Raw genomic sequence first — 16,617 nt, forward strand, 5'->3', positions numbered from 1 at the left:
AAATAAATACAGGTACTTATGCCAGCACGAACTACAATGATTTCAATTGAAATGCACCACCAAAAACGTTCTATTCACTCTGGGAAATTTCACAATTGCCCCCTCCCCACCTCAAAGCATTTTCTCCTCAGAGCGGTACAATTCACATTGGTCACCCTTTTTGACTTTTTAAACAAGGAATTTCTCCTAAAGTTAAGAGATTTTAATGCCTGAATTTTGTTTTCTTTTGGGGCACACAAAATAATTTAATGTTCATGTTATGCAGTAATGAGGGGCCGCAACAACATCGTAAAAGAGAAAATATCATAGGTTACCGAAGCTGTAACACAAAGGGTCTACCGTCTTACATTTCCATTACTTATCTTCAGGCTCCAGGCTACGGAGACATCCGCCTGTCTGTGGAGGTCATTCCCGACACGGTCAACCTAGAAGAACCTTTCGACATTTCGTGTAAGATCACCAACTGCAGGTAAGGAATTGACGGATTTTCCGTGTGTATGGTTTTCTTTCAAATCTTCGCGCTTGCCCGTTCAGTGAACGGACCATGGACCTCCTGGTGGAAATGATCAACACGTCGTCTGTCCACTGGTGCGGCGTTTCTGGTCGAGCTTTGGGCAAGCTCAGCCCGGGCGCGTCGCTCTCGCTGCCCCTCACTTGTTTCACATCCGTCCAGGGTTTACAGGTAACGTGCTTCTGAATTACAAAGCCGTTTCTCCGCTTTCTACCTTTAAACTTGCACTGCAAAAACATACATATCCCCACTGGCAGATCATTTCACTCATTTTTTTTCCATATTTTTCTAGAAAATGAAAATTCTCAAAATAATTCAGTAACGTTGTTTTACTTCGATTGTAGTATTTTACAAGCAGTTGAGGGTGTCCCCTGCCCACTGCCTGAAGATGGCTGGGATGGGCTCCAGCACTTCAGTGACCCTACTAAGGATAAGCGTTGCAGATAATGGATGGGTGGATGAATTATTGCAATATGGCTGATTTTTATGATTTTTTTAATTTTACTTTAACTATTACTGGAAAATCAGCTCTTTTATTTATGTAAATATTTTGTTGTTCTATTTTTGTTAAAGTGTTTATTTGTGCTGTGCCCAAAAAAACTCCATTCATTCATTTATTTATTTGTTAGGATACATCCCTGAGAAAGCAAGTTAGGTATTATTTTTCTAATGTTATGTTATTTTTTAACTTTTTCCCCCAAAAATCAAATTACGTATTATTATTTTTTCTAATTGTACTTTATTTTGCAACTGTTTTCCCCCAGAGAAATCAAATTACGTCTTTTTTTTTTTTTAATTTTGCCTTATTTTACTTAATTTGAATTACTGTAACTTTTATGCACCTAATTTTTGCTTCTTTTCCCCGGGCAAGATCAAATACTTATTTTATTTATTATTGGTACTTACTTATTTAAATTTTAACTTGTTCTTCAAGTAAAATCACTTAAAAAAAAACTAAATAAAACTGATGATTTAACTTTGCCACAGCAATAAAATAAATAAATTTAGTTTGAAATAAGGAAACTATTGAGTAAATATGAGTGTATAATTTTCCTGAAAAGTAAGAAAATATATATAGCAAAATAAGATATTTTATATTTTACAAAGTTAGTGTTAGAATAAGGTAAAAAATCATAAAAAGTTATTATTGAAATAATTATTGTACATAATATCATTATAATAAGCAAAGTAATTTTGCAATGAATCTTGTATAAGATAAGTAGAATAATCAAACAAGATATTTTGTATAAAGTAGTTCTAAATTCAGAAAAATAATGAGAAAAATCATGCCTATGATTATTTTATTTTGCAAGAAAAACAAGTTTTAAATTTAAGTAAAATAATTAAACAGATATACACACACACATATATATATATATATATATATATATATATATATATATATATTGCAAATTCAGTAAAATAAGGAGCAAAATTATCTGCCAAGAAGCTGTTTATTCTACAAAAATAAGTTTAAAATGAGACCAGTTATAACAGAACATTTAAATACCCTTTTTTTAAAAACATTTAAATTGAGGAAAATAATCAGGAAAATGTATTTAATAATGAAAGATTCAAATCTATTTTGAATAAGTGTCAATTTAAAAAAAAAATAGATTAAACAAGAAAAGTAATCAAAAGTAAGATAAAATAATGAAGCATTCGGTTTTTTCAAATTCTGAAATCAAAAATTCTTAAACTGGACATCAAAAACAACATACTTCTGTTTCAGAGCATTTCCGGTCTAAGGCTCACCGACTCCTTCCTGAAGCGCACATACGAGTACGACGACGTGGCCCAAGTATTGGTGGTTAGTCCTTCCTGGTGACTTTTTAAACCTTTCTTTTTTATTTAATCCAGTTTTACAATGGACCAACACTGCACACTGTGTTTTAATATGCATTCAAACGGTTGAAAAATATGAACTGATTTGAAAAGAATGTGAATATGTGTTAATAAAATGGCCGGAACGCTGAGATGTTAAAACACAATGGGAAAAGCAATGTCTATTTCTTACTCGTATGTTTTGTGAGCATAGATAATAACGTGATTTCTTGGGAAACAATTGAGAATGTGACATTTTATTTTGAGAGTCATCGGAAGGTAGCATCTTTCTGGCCCAGCAGAGCTGAATTGAGCCACCAGGAACTGGGGTGGGCTAGCGTCATGTTTTTCAGGTCTGCTTTTATTTTCCCACAAAAAAAAAAATATAAGTAACTTATGTATTTAAATAATCTAAAATAAAAATACAACATTCCATTTAATTGTAATCAAATTATCGAATCACAAAAAAAACATACGATGCCTGAATACAATACAGTGGAACCTCGGTTTTCGAACGCCTCTCAGTTCGAACAAATCGGAGTCTGACCAAAAATTTCGAGAAATTCTTGCTCGCTGTTCGGTCAAAAAATCGGATTTGGAACGCCGGTAATGCGTGAGTGCGTACGCTAGGGTGCCATGCTGAGCGGCGTACGGGTGTTTTAGCCCCTTATTATGCCTCCGAAGAAAGTCAGTGCAAGCAGCAAAGTTGCTACAGGTGAAAAAAGAAAAGTAGTGCGTACAACTATTGCATCTAAGAAATAAATAATAGCAAAATATAAAGGTGTGCGAGTGTCTGATCTTGCTAGGGAATACCCCACCGTCCACCTGCGCCTTCTGCTGACCACCACAAAGGTAAGAAATCCTATTCATAATTCTTTTCTTTATCCTTTTTTTTTTCTTTGTACACGTTCATGTTAGCGTAATCTTTCGTACGATAACGCAAACGTACGATTAGCCTGGGTTAGCTTTAAGTTTACGTTACGTGTTGTGGAGACCCGGGTGCTAAATGACTTGTAAACGACCTGATTTTTTTTATTTTTACACGTTCATGTTAGCGTAATCTTTAGTACGGAAGATTAGAATAGAATATACCTTTATTGTCATTGTTACAAAATGGGTTAACATATTGTGACAACGAAATTGGGCATGACACTCCAGTTTTACACATTCACAGTGATTACGCTAACGCGGACGTACAATTAGCCTGGGTTAGCTTCATGTTTACGTTAAACGTTCAGGGTGTTGGAACGGATTAAAACGATTTACATTATTTTTAATGGGAAAAATGATTTCGGTGATCGAACAAATCGGTTTTCGAACAGGGTTCTGGAACGGATTATGGTCGAGAACCGAGGTTCCACTGTATGACGATTTGATCTGATTTTAATAATATTACATTTGATTTTGAAGCGCCTTAACAGGACACCCAAGGTCGCTGTACACCGAATATACAACAGTGATTTCAATAAAAACAGGAATCAAAACAAACAATTAAAAAAATAGAATAAAAATAAAAAAATAAAAACCACGTACAGTATGTGGGGCAGTTTATGATGGATTGGCAAGTCTGAAAATATTTTATTTTGTCCGGAACCACATATATATTTCAAGTATTTTTTAATGTCATTTTGTGCATCCATTAGATTAAATATAATTGAATAAATGCAACATCCACTTCCTGTGTACTGCAAATTAATCTGTTAGTCGTTTCGGATTATAGAATAGAGCTTTAGATTATTCACCAGTTTACTTTAAATTTTGACTATTATACTTCAAAAGGATTGTAGGTATTTAGTTTTTGGTCAATTATTTTTTGACTAATTCTTTTGGGTGTGGTCAAGTCATGTTTATTTCAGACCCCTTTAATCACAAGGAGTTTCAAAGGGCTGCACAGACTATTACAGACTATTGTTACACAATCCCCTGATCTAAAACCTACATGAGGGCGAGAAAAAACTCAAAAATCTCAGCGTGAGGAAAATGAAGAATGCTTGAGAAGGACCACACATGAGGTGGTCCCCCTTCTTGGATGACCAGGCTGCTACAGATGTTGCAATTGTATTTATTGATTTATTTTTCCCATTTGTTAGAGATATTTTTGTCTGTGTTTTTTTTTTATATATATTCTGGTTTTGTATATTCTTTCTGACGGATTAAGATCATTTGGGAGAACAAAAATAAAATATTAAAAAAAAAAAAAGTATAAAAATGAACAAAAACAAATTTTGATGAAACAAAAAGTAAAACTGATATTTTAAAAAAAGTACCTAAAATAGAGTCCCTGGAAAAGTAATTCTGAAAACAGAAGGAGGAGTTTAGGTTTTTGCTGTAAATATCAGTTTTTGGGGGAAAACCATCTTATCTAGAAAAACAAACTAATAATAACAGGAAGATTAAAATCAATTGAGCAGACTTTAAAAAAATTCTCATCAAAACACATGCCCTAAAAAATACTCCAAAAAACAAGTGAAATTAGTTTTTTTGGTAATATTTTTGTTCTATTTTTGAATTTTTGATTAACTATGAAAAAATGGGGGGAAATGTTTAAAAAACAGAAAAGAAAAGATAAAAAAAACAAGACAAGAATTTAATTCCCCCCCCTAATTTTCAGAACAATTTTTCCTTGTTTTAAGGAATAATTTGGAAAAATACTGCCATGGAATTCAATTTTGACAAAACAGAAAAGAAAATGTTTTAAAGGTACTTTAAAACACAGAACATTTTCAATAAAACAGACTTCCAAAATAGCCCAAATTTGAAGATGAAGGACCAGAAAGTTTTCTTTTCATTTCAAGTGGATACAACACACTTCTACATTCCTGTGAATTTGATCCACCCAAAAAAATCCGGCGTTACCCCGTACTTGACCTGGATGGCTCCTTCATTTCAAATATAAGTTTGAAAGCATGCAGGAGGATCCGCCTTACACATCCCCAAAGTATTTTGAGTGTACAGTCGAATATTTGGAGTTATGACAGAGTGGCGCTAAAGTGCAATGACAATGTCACAATGCAGGCGTGTCAGTCACATGTCTTAAAAGCAGGAGTGGATGTCACGTGATGCAGTGGCAAATTGATTCGAAAATACCACTGTTCTCATTTCTGCTCTTCCTCATAGCTGTCAATCATGACGGAGTCCAGCCTAGGGGCGTTTGTTGAGTTTGGTGAGGCTGAGGGGAGAAAGAGTTTTCAGGGTTTTTTTTTTATTAGTGACACTATGTAATGAATCACCACTAGAGGTTGCTGTAGCTTAAAATTAACATGCATTTGAAACCCACGAGGAAGTCCAAAGGATAGTACAAAGACGACCTCGCTACTTTATGCTTCAGTTATCGCTGGTTTACTACTTGGCGGAATTTGAATTGAATTGTCTTTATTGTAGTTGATATAAGCATATTGTGTTTGGATTGGATAGCCCACAGCAGCAGATGAGGGTGTGTGTGCACGACTGTGATAGGCTGGTGAATGCTGTCACTCAAACAGCAGGGGTGGGTACAAGTATATTTGTGGACCTGAAACAAACTGGGAAGCATGGCGACAACTCGCTTTTAGCAGCGTGGTACATTGAAAAGAAATTCATTAATTCAATCTGGCTCCGAGGAAAGTCACAAAGGTGTAAAGATGTGCTGATCACCAGCAGGTGCTTCGTGGATTATTATTGGGTCTGAGTAGCAACTGAAGCTGTAGTTTTGGTGTACAGCTACGGCTAAGCTAACAACTCTCTTGAGCCACCCCCTGCCGAGATGACTTGGTACTACAACTCAGGGGAAACCTTTTACCTAAGTGAATCTTATATTTTAATCATCACGGAGTCCTGTCACACTTCGAGGATACCCGTTGCTGGCCTGCAGCTAGCCACCCGCTCTGTAAATCACTTTCTTGCATTAAAAGAAGAATCCCTCGATTTTTATTATACTCCTATATAATGACAATAAAGTCAATTCATTCAACTGCAGTTTTGGTTTCTGTGTTATTATTTGGATATCTATATTTGTTATTTTGTTACCGTCGTATATTCAGTCATAAGGATGTCATCTTTAGGTAAGTTTAATCTTTTGGGGGGAGTTTATGAAGGTGGAATCAAGGATTTTTACTTTTCATTGGGGGTTCTGGTCCCAATTAACCGCAAAAAAACGAGTGATTATTGTACTTCAGAAGCCTAACGCCCTATTTCCCTAAGTGAACAAAGATTAAAATCTCGGGAGCAACTGCGACATAAAAGCTGTCGTGAATCCTTGCAAGAGAAAACAAGCTTGATCAAGCTGGATACATCAAAGAGGCCGAAAAGCAGGGGCTAACGGAAGAAAGCTACTAAAAAGGTCAGTAAAAGATTGCAAGAGCAAGCTTTGATTACACGGACTAGCTAACAATAACTATAGCAACAGGCAGCGAGGCAAAGCCTAAAGCCAAGTGTCTCACTTGAGTGACTAGAGAAGGAAACTGGGGAAAAGTGTGGAAGATTCCTGACTCACAGGACTCAGCGACTCACATGCAGAGCTCAGCTGTGGAAGGTAAGTGACTGTAGGGTGCTAAAAGCCCTAAGGGTAAAAGCTTCCTTTGCAAAATGGTCATTTGGGCTTCTGTAGTGTAAGGTATATTAAATCTAGTTATTTGTAATTTTCTCTATTACTCACGTTACAAATGGCTCTGATGGAATATACTCAATTTCATACTATTTTTATTACTTATTCTCTATTTTTCTACTCTCATATAATTCTGTTTAAAAATATGCATACTTTCAGTCTTTATTTTGAAGGGTACAGGAAACTCATCATGGTATGTTTTTACAACTGCTTGACTTCTTCTAAATAAAAACAATCGCGTCACTGGCCCACGAGGAGAAAGGGGAGTCATTCGAAGGAGTGGGTCCGTTTTTCTCCCTGTGGTTACTGGGGGCCTCCTGTTGATATCAAACCTGCATCTTCCTTGACTCTCATATCAGCCAAAGATTAATATCCCAAATTAATCTGTCAGTAGGAAAAAAGATGGCAGCCAAACATGTCAGCTCAGGTTATGTAATATATTACAAATTTGTAAACCAAAATTCATGTTCTTGAGATTCGACTCGTATATTTGCCCCTTATTTTAATCGAGTGTTTCATTTAAAAGTATTTTACACCACTTGGAGTTGTTATATAAAGCAGTGGTTCTCAACTGTTCTGACTTTAGGACCCCCATTCCATCCTAATGACAAGCTGCTAACCAAATCAAGACAAAAAAAACACTTTTTATAAAAGGATTGTGCATTTTATAGCACATAGTAGTGTATTTTCACCCATCCCTCCCAAAAAATGACCAGCAAAAATAAAATGACTTCAATTACTGTAAATACTCAAATATAAGCCTACATCGCACTGCTCCAAAATAGCCACATACCAAAAGTAGGTCTTACCCAAAATTCATAAATTGTTTACCTAAACAACCATAATAGCTTAATTGTGTTAATAATAAAGATTAAAACAAAATCAAGAAACATAATATTTTCTAACCATTCACTTTCCTTTAAGCAGTGCTTTAATGTACAATATTTTTATATTTGGCAATAATTTCACTCTTCTCCAGTGTTTTTGTCACTGTTTTACACTTTTCCTTCTCCTTATTACTAACTTTCTTCAAACCCATTATTCTAGACAGCAAAAAGAAATAAAACTAATAAAATCACAACATAATGAGATGTGGTCCCTCTCAAACACAATTGGGACAGCGTTGATTGACTGAACAGGAAAAAGAGATTAAGAAGGCATATTTAACTCTGTTGTTTTCTTCTTTTTTGCATTATTTCGCCAGGGCAAAGGCCCCTGCCCACTTTTGGGTCCCAACCAACAGGTTGAGAAACATGGCATTATAATACACACCGGGGCTTAAATGAGGAAAAATGTACAAACCGATTTGGCGAATCACGATTGCTCTTCTGCGCTTCCGCTGAACGATCGACTCCGGATGTGATTGCGCAACTGTTCGATGAGCTCGGGGTTCTGCTGCTGGATCTGCTGGGCAAATTGCTGCCCCCTGTTGGGGGAAAAAAGTATCTTTTAGAATAGAATGGCCTTTTTGTCATAATACAAAAGTACAACAAAAATTGAGGGCTTCTTTCAGTGCAACGAAAGGTAAATTAAAAAGATACAGTAGTACCCACCATCTTCTCAACAGGGTTTGTAAGGGTGCTTGAAATCCTTGAAAATGCTTGAAATCAAACATTGTGTTTTCAAGGTTTAGGTCTCATCTCATCAGCCGTACCGCTTATCCTCATTAGGGTCGCGGGGGGGCTGGAGCCCATCTCAGCCATCTCCGGGCAGTGGGCAGGGGACACCCTGAACTGGTTGCCAGCCAATCGCAGGGCACACAGGGACAGACAACTCATTCGCTCATTCACACCTAGGGACAATTTGGACCGGCCAATTCACCTGAAATGCATGTTTTTGGAATGTGGGAGGAAACCGGAGTGCCCGGAGGAAACCCACGCAAGCACGGGGAGAACATACAAACTCCGCACAGGAAGTCTGGAGCTGGATTTGAACCCACAACAGGTTCCCATGACATGAACTGTGCCGCACAAGCGCTAACCACTGCGCCGCCGTGCTGCCACAAGGTTGAACGCTTGAAATTATTGTCATTTTTCATGCCACGTTTCTTGGGTGTTGGGCTAAGATTTGAGTTTTGAATTTAGGTTTTAAACGTATTGTTGCAAAATAGGATTGGGGCGGCAGTGGCTCAGGAGGTAGAGCGCTCGTCTTGGGATCAAGAGATCGCAGTTCGAATCCCGGCTCCTCCGTGTTACATGTCGTAGTGTCCTTGGGTAAGCCACTGAACCCCTAATACCCCCAATAAGCAGGTTAGCACCTTACATGGGGTAGAGCGCTCGTCTTAAGATCAAGAGATCGCAGTTCGTATCCCGGCTCCTCCGTGTTACATGTCGAAGTGTCCTTGGGTAAGACACTGAACCCCTAACACCCCCAATAAGCAAATTAGTGCCTCACGTAGCTGCACGGCTGCTATTGGGAAATGTGAAGCACAATATGAAGCGCTTTGGCAAGTCTTGACTTGAAAAGCGCTATAGAAATGCAGATCATTTCATTATGGTTAGAAACTCTCGTCAAGGCTCATTTTATTAGGGTAAAAACTGAAATACAGTTCTGAAATAGGGGGTAGGGTTAGGAACTAGGGGAGCTTAAAGTTAGGGTTCTAAACTGAATGTAGGGTTCCAGAATAGTTTGGGAGCTAGGGTTATGGTTTAAAAAAGGGTAAGGGTTAGGATTACAAGTAAGGGTTTGAAATCATTCTTTTGATTTTCAATGGATTTCTTTGTCTTAATGGTACTGGAAAAAAATAGAAAATTGTCTTTGATAGTCCTTAAAGATGTGCTTGAATTTGGTCTAGTAATGGCGGCATTAATAATAAATCCATGTTCAATTTAAGATGTTCACTTATGTGGCATAAGATGTTTTTCAATCGCTTTTATAGCATTTTCCACACTACACAACAATAACGAATTAGTTCGCATTCCCAAAAACCTATAAAACGGTTATCTCTAAGATGATTTCCTGCTATCGGTCGATGTTATATAAAAATATCAGTATTTGAAGGGGAACATTCCTAGTTTTTCCAATGATAATCACCAGGTATCCATAAGATGGCAGCAAATCTCCACCCTAATTTAATGAACTCTTATGTACATGTTTCAGCTTCTACAACAGGGGTTTCACCAACGACTCACCAGTGATGGGTCGTTGTAATTTTCTAGGAATTTTGATTGTAACTCTCAAAGTCTTCTAGTGGTCAATAGAGACTATTTAAATCAGGGGTGTCAAACTCATTTTAACTCAGGGGCCACACGATAGAACAAACTTTCTGTCGGGGGCCGGACTAGTAGATTAAAGAGAAAGAAAAAGAGGGATAAAGAAATAAGAGAAAGAGGGGGGAAAAGGAGGGCGGGACAAAGAAAGAAAAAGAGAGAGGGAGAGAGCATGAGAAACAAAATAGATAAAAAGTCGTGAGAGAGGGGGAAAAGAAAGGGCGAGGAAGAAAGAAATCCAAAGAGAAATTGAAAGACAGAAGGAGAGAGAAAAGAAAGCGTGAAGGGTAAGGAGAGAAAGAAAAGGAAAAAAGGAAGTTAGAGCAAAAGAGGTTAAAAGACACAAAGAGCAACAAAGGAAGAGAAAAAGAGACACAGACAGTGAAAGAGAGAGAGAGAAAAATAGAAGTACAGTGTCTTTGTTCGAGGCATCTTTCTTTGGCAACATCAAGTTTACATATTTCAACCTGCAGCTTCTTTTTCTCTTGCGCTTCTCTGAATGTTGTCTCGCGGGCCGGATTCAATCCCTTAGCGGGCCTGATGTGGCCCGCGGGCCGCCTGTTTGACACCTGTGATTTAAACTCTTCCTATAGCAGGGGTGGGAAACCTACGGCTCGGGGATCAAAGCAAATTAAATCCGTGTTGTTCCAATCCTGATATGCCCACAATGGAATTTGACCCGTGCAAAGCCAATGTAGTAATGAAATGGGTTCAGTCTAAAATATAAACGCCACCGTTTATAGTCGAGAAAGTAGGGCTGCACTAACGTATTTTTTTCGATTGATCAATGAATCCGAATTCTTAAAAACATTTTTAATTTCCTTCTCTTCAAGCAAATATTGGAGTTTCGGACGTATAGAGAAATAGTGCACAAAACAACAGGATATTCGATAATATAAAATCCAAGTGTTTCTCAATAAAAATGACAATAAACAAATATATGCTATACACTTGCAAAAATGTAAGATACTCTTTTCCTAGCACCTTATCCAAAGATTATATTATATTTGGCGGCAGTGGCTCAGGAGGTAGAGCGCCCATCTTGGGATCAAGAGATCGCAGTTCGAATCTCGGCTCCTCCGTGTTACATGTCGAAGTGTCCTTGGACAAGACACTGAACCCCTAATACTCCCAATAAGCAGGTTAGCGCCTTACATGGCTTCATGGCCGCTATTGGGAAATGTGAAGCACACTGTAAAGCACTTTGGGAAGTCATTGACTTGAAAAGCGCTATATAAATGCAGATCATTTCATTCCATTTGATTTGAACTTATCATACAAAACAAGAAAGAGCAATTTAATGTGTGTCAAATTTTTTTGTACAATAGTTTTTTTTTTTATCGAATAGTTGTTGCAGCCCTGTATCAAAGCGTATTAAATGTATGTTCACTGATCAAGGGTGGCATGGCAGCTGAGTGGTCAGCGTGTTGCGTCACAGTTCTGAGGTCATAGGTTCAAATCCAGCTAGCAGCCTTCCTGTGTGGAGTTTGCATGTTCTCCCCGTGTTTTCGTGGGTTTCCTCCGGGCACTCCGGTTTCCTCCCACATTCGAAAAGGGGTCATGAGATCGAACCTTCCTGTGTGGAGTTTGCATGTACTCCCCATGCTTGTGTGGGTTTCTTCCGGGCTTAATTGGCTGGTCCAAATTGTTCCTAGGTGTGAATGAGTAAGTGAGTTGTCTGTCTCTGTGTGCCCTGTGACTGGCTGGCAACCAGTCCAGAGTGTCCCCTGCCCACTGCCCGAGGACAGCTGGGATGGAGTCCAGCTCCTCTGCGACCCTACTGAGGATAAGTGGTCCAGATAATGGATGGATGTTCACTGTGGAGATACTTTACTATGATAAAAACCCACAGAACAAATAGCAAACTCCCCAAAACGCCAGCCAAGTACACAGAGCAATTTGATTGGGTTAGTGGTAGAAGTGGGCGGATCTTTGCATGCACACACACGCCTCCTTTTTCCCTTGCACACGGCCATTGTGCTGAAGGGAAACACTATACAGCCAGTAACTTTTTGTTTGCAGTATTTTGCAAACTGCTTGCTCCTTGTTCTCAAACCATTATTCACAAGAAAAACAACGGTCAAAATCTTACAGGCCTCCACAACCTGCAGGGCGTACTTACGCTTCGATCAAACTGGAAATATCGGTCAGTCCTCCCACTCCGGCGGCCGGTCCTCCCACGGCGTTGGCCATCATTCCCGACATTCTGGAAATGGAGACGAAGAGTTCGGACGCTTAACGCTAAGCTAATCCCGAAACCGACCGTGCTGATACTCACAGCTGCTGCACCTGCTGGTTCTGCATCACGCTGGCTGCCTGCCAAATTAGGAGGAATATTTCATGGTTTTAGTACGATGGAGACCAGGTTAGGAAGCACCGGACTCACCATGCTGATGAAGGCCGGGTTGTTGATTAAACTGGCCATGTCGAATCCCAGACCAGCTGCCATCTACAGTATGATACACAAGGTTAGCTTTGATTCTTATTAAAAAAAAATCGTGTATATATCAGTGTTATTGTTTGCCTGCGTCATAGACGCATCATTTTTGCTGGAGACGCATTGGGTCAAATCGACGTGCGTCCCCGGGACGCAACTTTTTTGACACCAAATTGTCATTATTACCCGATTACTTAATTTTATTTTTTTTTTAACAAAGATTTACCGCACTCCAAACTTTTCGTCAGGCAGATCCGCCATTGTGGTTTTGGTCTCGCGCCGATCTCGGCAAACGAGATCTCTTTCTTCAAGATGACGTCATTGTTTTGGTGGTTGTCGAGTGAAAGAGAAGTATGCCTCCGTAAAAACGGTTGGTATTAGGTGCAAAGCAACAAAAAATTGGTAATTTCTTCAGTGTCGGTAATAAGTCGAAACATAATACAGAAAGTGATAACAACGGCAATAATTCCGGTACGAAAAAACGGCGGAGAAATTCTTCAGAAGACCGCGAAGGCAAGGAAAACACATGTTTTGAAGCGAACAAATTGACGAAAGATGATAAACAAAAGAAAACTCCTAGCAAGAAAAGGACTTTTCTGCCAAAATGGACTTAATTATATTCCTGGTTACGCTCTGAGGAGGATGATAATGGAGGCTACATGTTCTGTGATGCGTGTCCCCATTGTGACAAAAAAACTGGATTGCATAAATCATTTCGCAATACGAACTTTCAGAAAAGCACATTGGATCGGCACAACGACAATAAAAACCACAAATTAGCGATGGAAATTCCGTTGCTGCAATTGGACCTTGAGAAGGCATTACAACTGTGGCGGGACAGCAAACAACGAAGAATATATGAACTGAAAAATCCGAAGTGATTAAAACTGCATGAGTATATAGACTAATATTTCAGCAATATTATTTTGTATAATGTACAATATGTTTGTGAACTGAAAAATCTGAAGTGATAACTGCTTTGTATTACCAATTAAGTGTGATGATTAAAACTGAATGAATATATAGATTTACCGGTATATATTTATTTATATATTTGTCGCCGGTTTACAATTTCAACCTCGATAACGCTAAATTTTGGGGACCCATAGATCTCTACTGGGACCCATAGATTTTTGAGCATGCGAGTTCCCCAGGACCCATCACTTTTCACAGGTAAAATGAACACTGATATTTATATTTTATTTTTTTATATATATATACATATATATATATATATATATACACAGTATAATTCTGCCACTTTATCTATACTCACCGGACTGCTGACCTCCTTCTGTTTCTGCTCGGCCACCTTCAGGTTGGATTTATACGTGTCGTTGTCCGGATCCAGCACCAGCGCCTTCTTGAAGTAAGAAATAGCCTCCGGGTATTTATTCATGGCTGTTAGCGCCAGGCTACAAGCAAAAAAAAATGCAATTTGTTAGCAATTAGCTCACTTGGTAGATGCCTGTTCTGAGGTGGGGATCGCAAAGTGAAATTGCTGTGTATCTGGAAATAGGAACCTGTGGTAATTAGCTATTGCATTCGGAACCCTCCATACACCAAATAAAAACGTTAACATTCTAAAATAGTATATAGTTAGTACTACTTATGCGTAGTGTATATTTAAATAACTACCAGTATATTAAAGTTTTTACTTACAGTGTGACACAAAATGAGCTGGTCAAGTGGAGTAGCAGGTGGATGCATAGGGTTGATTATAATTAAAACGGATTTAAATACTTCCAGTTGCTAGGATTGTCATGCCCACCGAATTGGTTTAATAACAGCCCTATTTTCAATTGATTACAGCCATGCATTTTAGCCTTCTTGGTATTTCTCGATTATCTCAATATAGTTTCTATGATGATTTTTTTTTGTCTACGTCGTATAGAGGGGAAAATGCTGTAAAGGCCAACAAAACCTCTAATTTCATGCCAAAAAATGTCACAACGTCAGTGTTCATTTGAGCTGTGAAAAGTGATGGGTTCCGGGGACTCGCATGCTGAAAAATCTATGGGTCCCAACAGAGATCTATGGCTCCCCAAAATTTAGTGTTATATTGAAATCGTAAATCCGCGACAAATATATAATATAAATCTATATATTCATTCCGTTTTAATCATCAAATTATGAATTCATTTTCTGCATCAAATTATTGTTGGTAATATACCGATTAAAGGGATAACCACAAACCTGTCTTTTTTTCATGTTCTCCTTTTATACTTCCTTTTTTTCTCAGCTTCTTTATACAACATAATTCGTAATATCAATCATCAAAGCAAGTGAGCCGTTTGAGAGCCGGCTCTTTTTAATGAGTTGAGCCAAAAAAGCCGGTTCTCTAAAAAAAGACGGACTTCCTTTCACTAAAAAACGAGATCTCGTTGGCCGAGATCGGCGTGCGGACAAAAACTGGAACCGCGAGACCAAAACAATAAAGGCGGATCTGCCTGACGAAAAGTTTGGGGTGCGGTAAATCTTTGTTAAAAGAAAGTAATCGGGTAATAATGACAATTTTGTGGCAAAAAGGTTGCGTCCCGGGGACGCACGTTGATTTGAGACTATGCGTCCCCAGCGAAAATGATGCGTCTAGGACGCACGGACGCGGGCAAACCAGAACGCTGCAACGTGGGGACGCCATATACCGGAGTCAATTGGATGCTTTAGTTTCTAAAGACTCACCCCATCCTGCCGTACGCTTTGCTATAACCGGGATCGATCCTGATGGCCCGCTCGCAATCCCCCGTGGCCTCCGTGTAGTCGCCCAGTTTACTGTGAGCGGCCGCCCTAAGAAACCACAGCGTTAGCCATCGTTAGCAACGCCTTACCTTGCCGGCTAATACCTGTTGCAGTAGTAAACGGCGTTCTTCAGGTCCAAATCGATGGCCTTCGTATAGCACTCCACCGCGCACCGGTAGTTCTCCTCCTTCATGTGATTGTTTCCTAAAATCAAATAGCAATGCTAAGCTTTTTTTGTGGCACCATCAGCCCGGTCACTATAGGATAGTGGTTTGCAAATATTGGTGTGGGGTCCCCAGGGGGGTCGCGAGGCTCTGTCAAGGGGGGCCTGTTTGACTTTTTTTTTTTTAATCTTTCCCAGAATAAAGTGCAATTACACCTCCACTACACTAGGGTGTGTTGGGGATTAAGTGTAAGTCATCAGCCTTCAAGCTGACAGTAGCCTATTGTGAAATCTGGCAGGAGTTGGGAGATAATATTGTTACAGGAAATTAAATGATCTGCATTTATATAGTGCTTTTCAAGTCAAGACTTCCCAAAGCGCTTTACAGTGTGCTTCACATTTCCCAATAGCGGCCGTGCAGCCATGTAAGGCGCTAACCTGCTTATTGGGGGTATTAGGGGTTCAGTGTCTTACCCAAGGACACTTCCACATGTAACACGGAGGAGCTGGGATTTGAACTGCGATCTCTTGATCCCAAGACGATCGCTCTACCTCCTGAGCCACTGCCGCCCCCAGGAAGTCACAGGTTGTTGACTGAGCAAGTCAAGGCCGGAAAAAACATCACGAGATCTTTTGAGCACACTATAAATGCCGACGTGAAAAGAGAAACGATGAACATGGCTCGAATGAACGTTGAACAGTTCTGAATAAAGAGCGTTCCCTTTTTGCCATACCTCCTCTCTGCGTATAAAGGTCAATATATCCCATGGCAGACACTATACTATAGTGACTACTATAGGCGGGCATAGAGGGGCCTGGCCTGTGCCACAAAGGGCTTGTGCCACCCCACTGGAAGCTTAATTTTTGTAAATTATAATTATTACAACTTTTCTTTACCACTAAGGTATTAAAAGTATACCCTGACTGGCGAATGCATTGAATATTGGCTTTTTGTCCTCTCAGCTCTGCCAACTGACTGGAAGCTCCTTGATGACTTCTGAATGATCCAAAGTCAACAAAATGACTAACAATGACAGAGTAAACCTGAGTCTCATTAAGTCATTGTCTAAATGCACCCCAAGAGACAACATTATGAAGCATTATAAAAGCATTATGAAGACCGAAGGACACACGAGGCAGGTCGGGAGAAAG

The 16,617-nt window shown here is 39.0% G+C and overlaps 2 protein-coding genes across 3 annotated transcripts in view; one reads left to right on the forward strand and one right to left on the reverse strand.

The window, feature by feature from the left end:
* The window catches only part of trappc13 (trafficking protein particle complex subunit 13), a 14,768-nt gene extending 12,266 nt beyond the window's left edge, over window positions 1–2,502 (forward strand). For both annotated transcript variants that reach the window (XM_088320082.1, XM_088320083.1), the window contains 3 exons: window positions 369–469; window positions 535–682; window positions 2,244–2,502. In XM_088320082.1, the coding sequence (XP_088176208.1) occupies window positions 369–469; window positions 535–682; window positions 2,244–2,339 (345 nt within the window). In that variant the 3' untranslated portion in view covers window positions 2,340–2,502. The remainder of the gene's footprint in view (window positions 1–368; window positions 470–534; window positions 683–2,243) is intronic.
* Window positions 1,947–16,617, reverse strand: part of sgtb (small glutamine rich tetratricopeptide repeat co-chaperone beta) — a 19,920-nt gene continuing 5,249 nt past the window's right edge. Inside the window, exons 5-12 of the mRNA XM_088320084.1 lie at window positions 15,407–15,506; window positions 15,246–15,350; window positions 13,840–13,978; window positions 12,513–12,575; window positions 12,405–12,442; window positions 12,249–12,332; window positions 8,220–8,343; window positions 1,947–5,504 (exon numbers count right to left, since the gene is read on the reverse strand). Coding sequence (XP_088176210.1) covers window positions 8,232–8,343; window positions 12,249–12,332; window positions 12,405–12,442; window positions 12,513–12,575; window positions 13,840–13,978; window positions 15,246–15,350; window positions 15,407–15,506 — 641 coding nt within the window. The 3' untranslated portion in view covers window positions 1,947–5,504; window positions 8,220–8,231. The remainder of the gene's footprint in view (window positions 5,505–8,219; window positions 8,344–12,248; window positions 12,333–12,404; window positions 12,443–12,512; window positions 12,576–13,839; window positions 13,979–15,245; window positions 15,351–15,406; window positions 15,507–16,617) is intronic.

The sequence above is a fragment of the Urocampus carinirostris genome, chromosome 16 (assembly GCF_059441175.1).
Source record: "Urocampus carinirostris isolate Australia breed hairy pipefish chromosome 16, RoL_Ucar_1.0, whole genome shotgun sequence".
NCBI classification, from domain to species: domain Eukaryota; kingdom Metazoa; phylum Chordata; class Actinopteri; order Syngnathiformes; family Syngnathidae; genus Urocampus; species Urocampus carinirostris.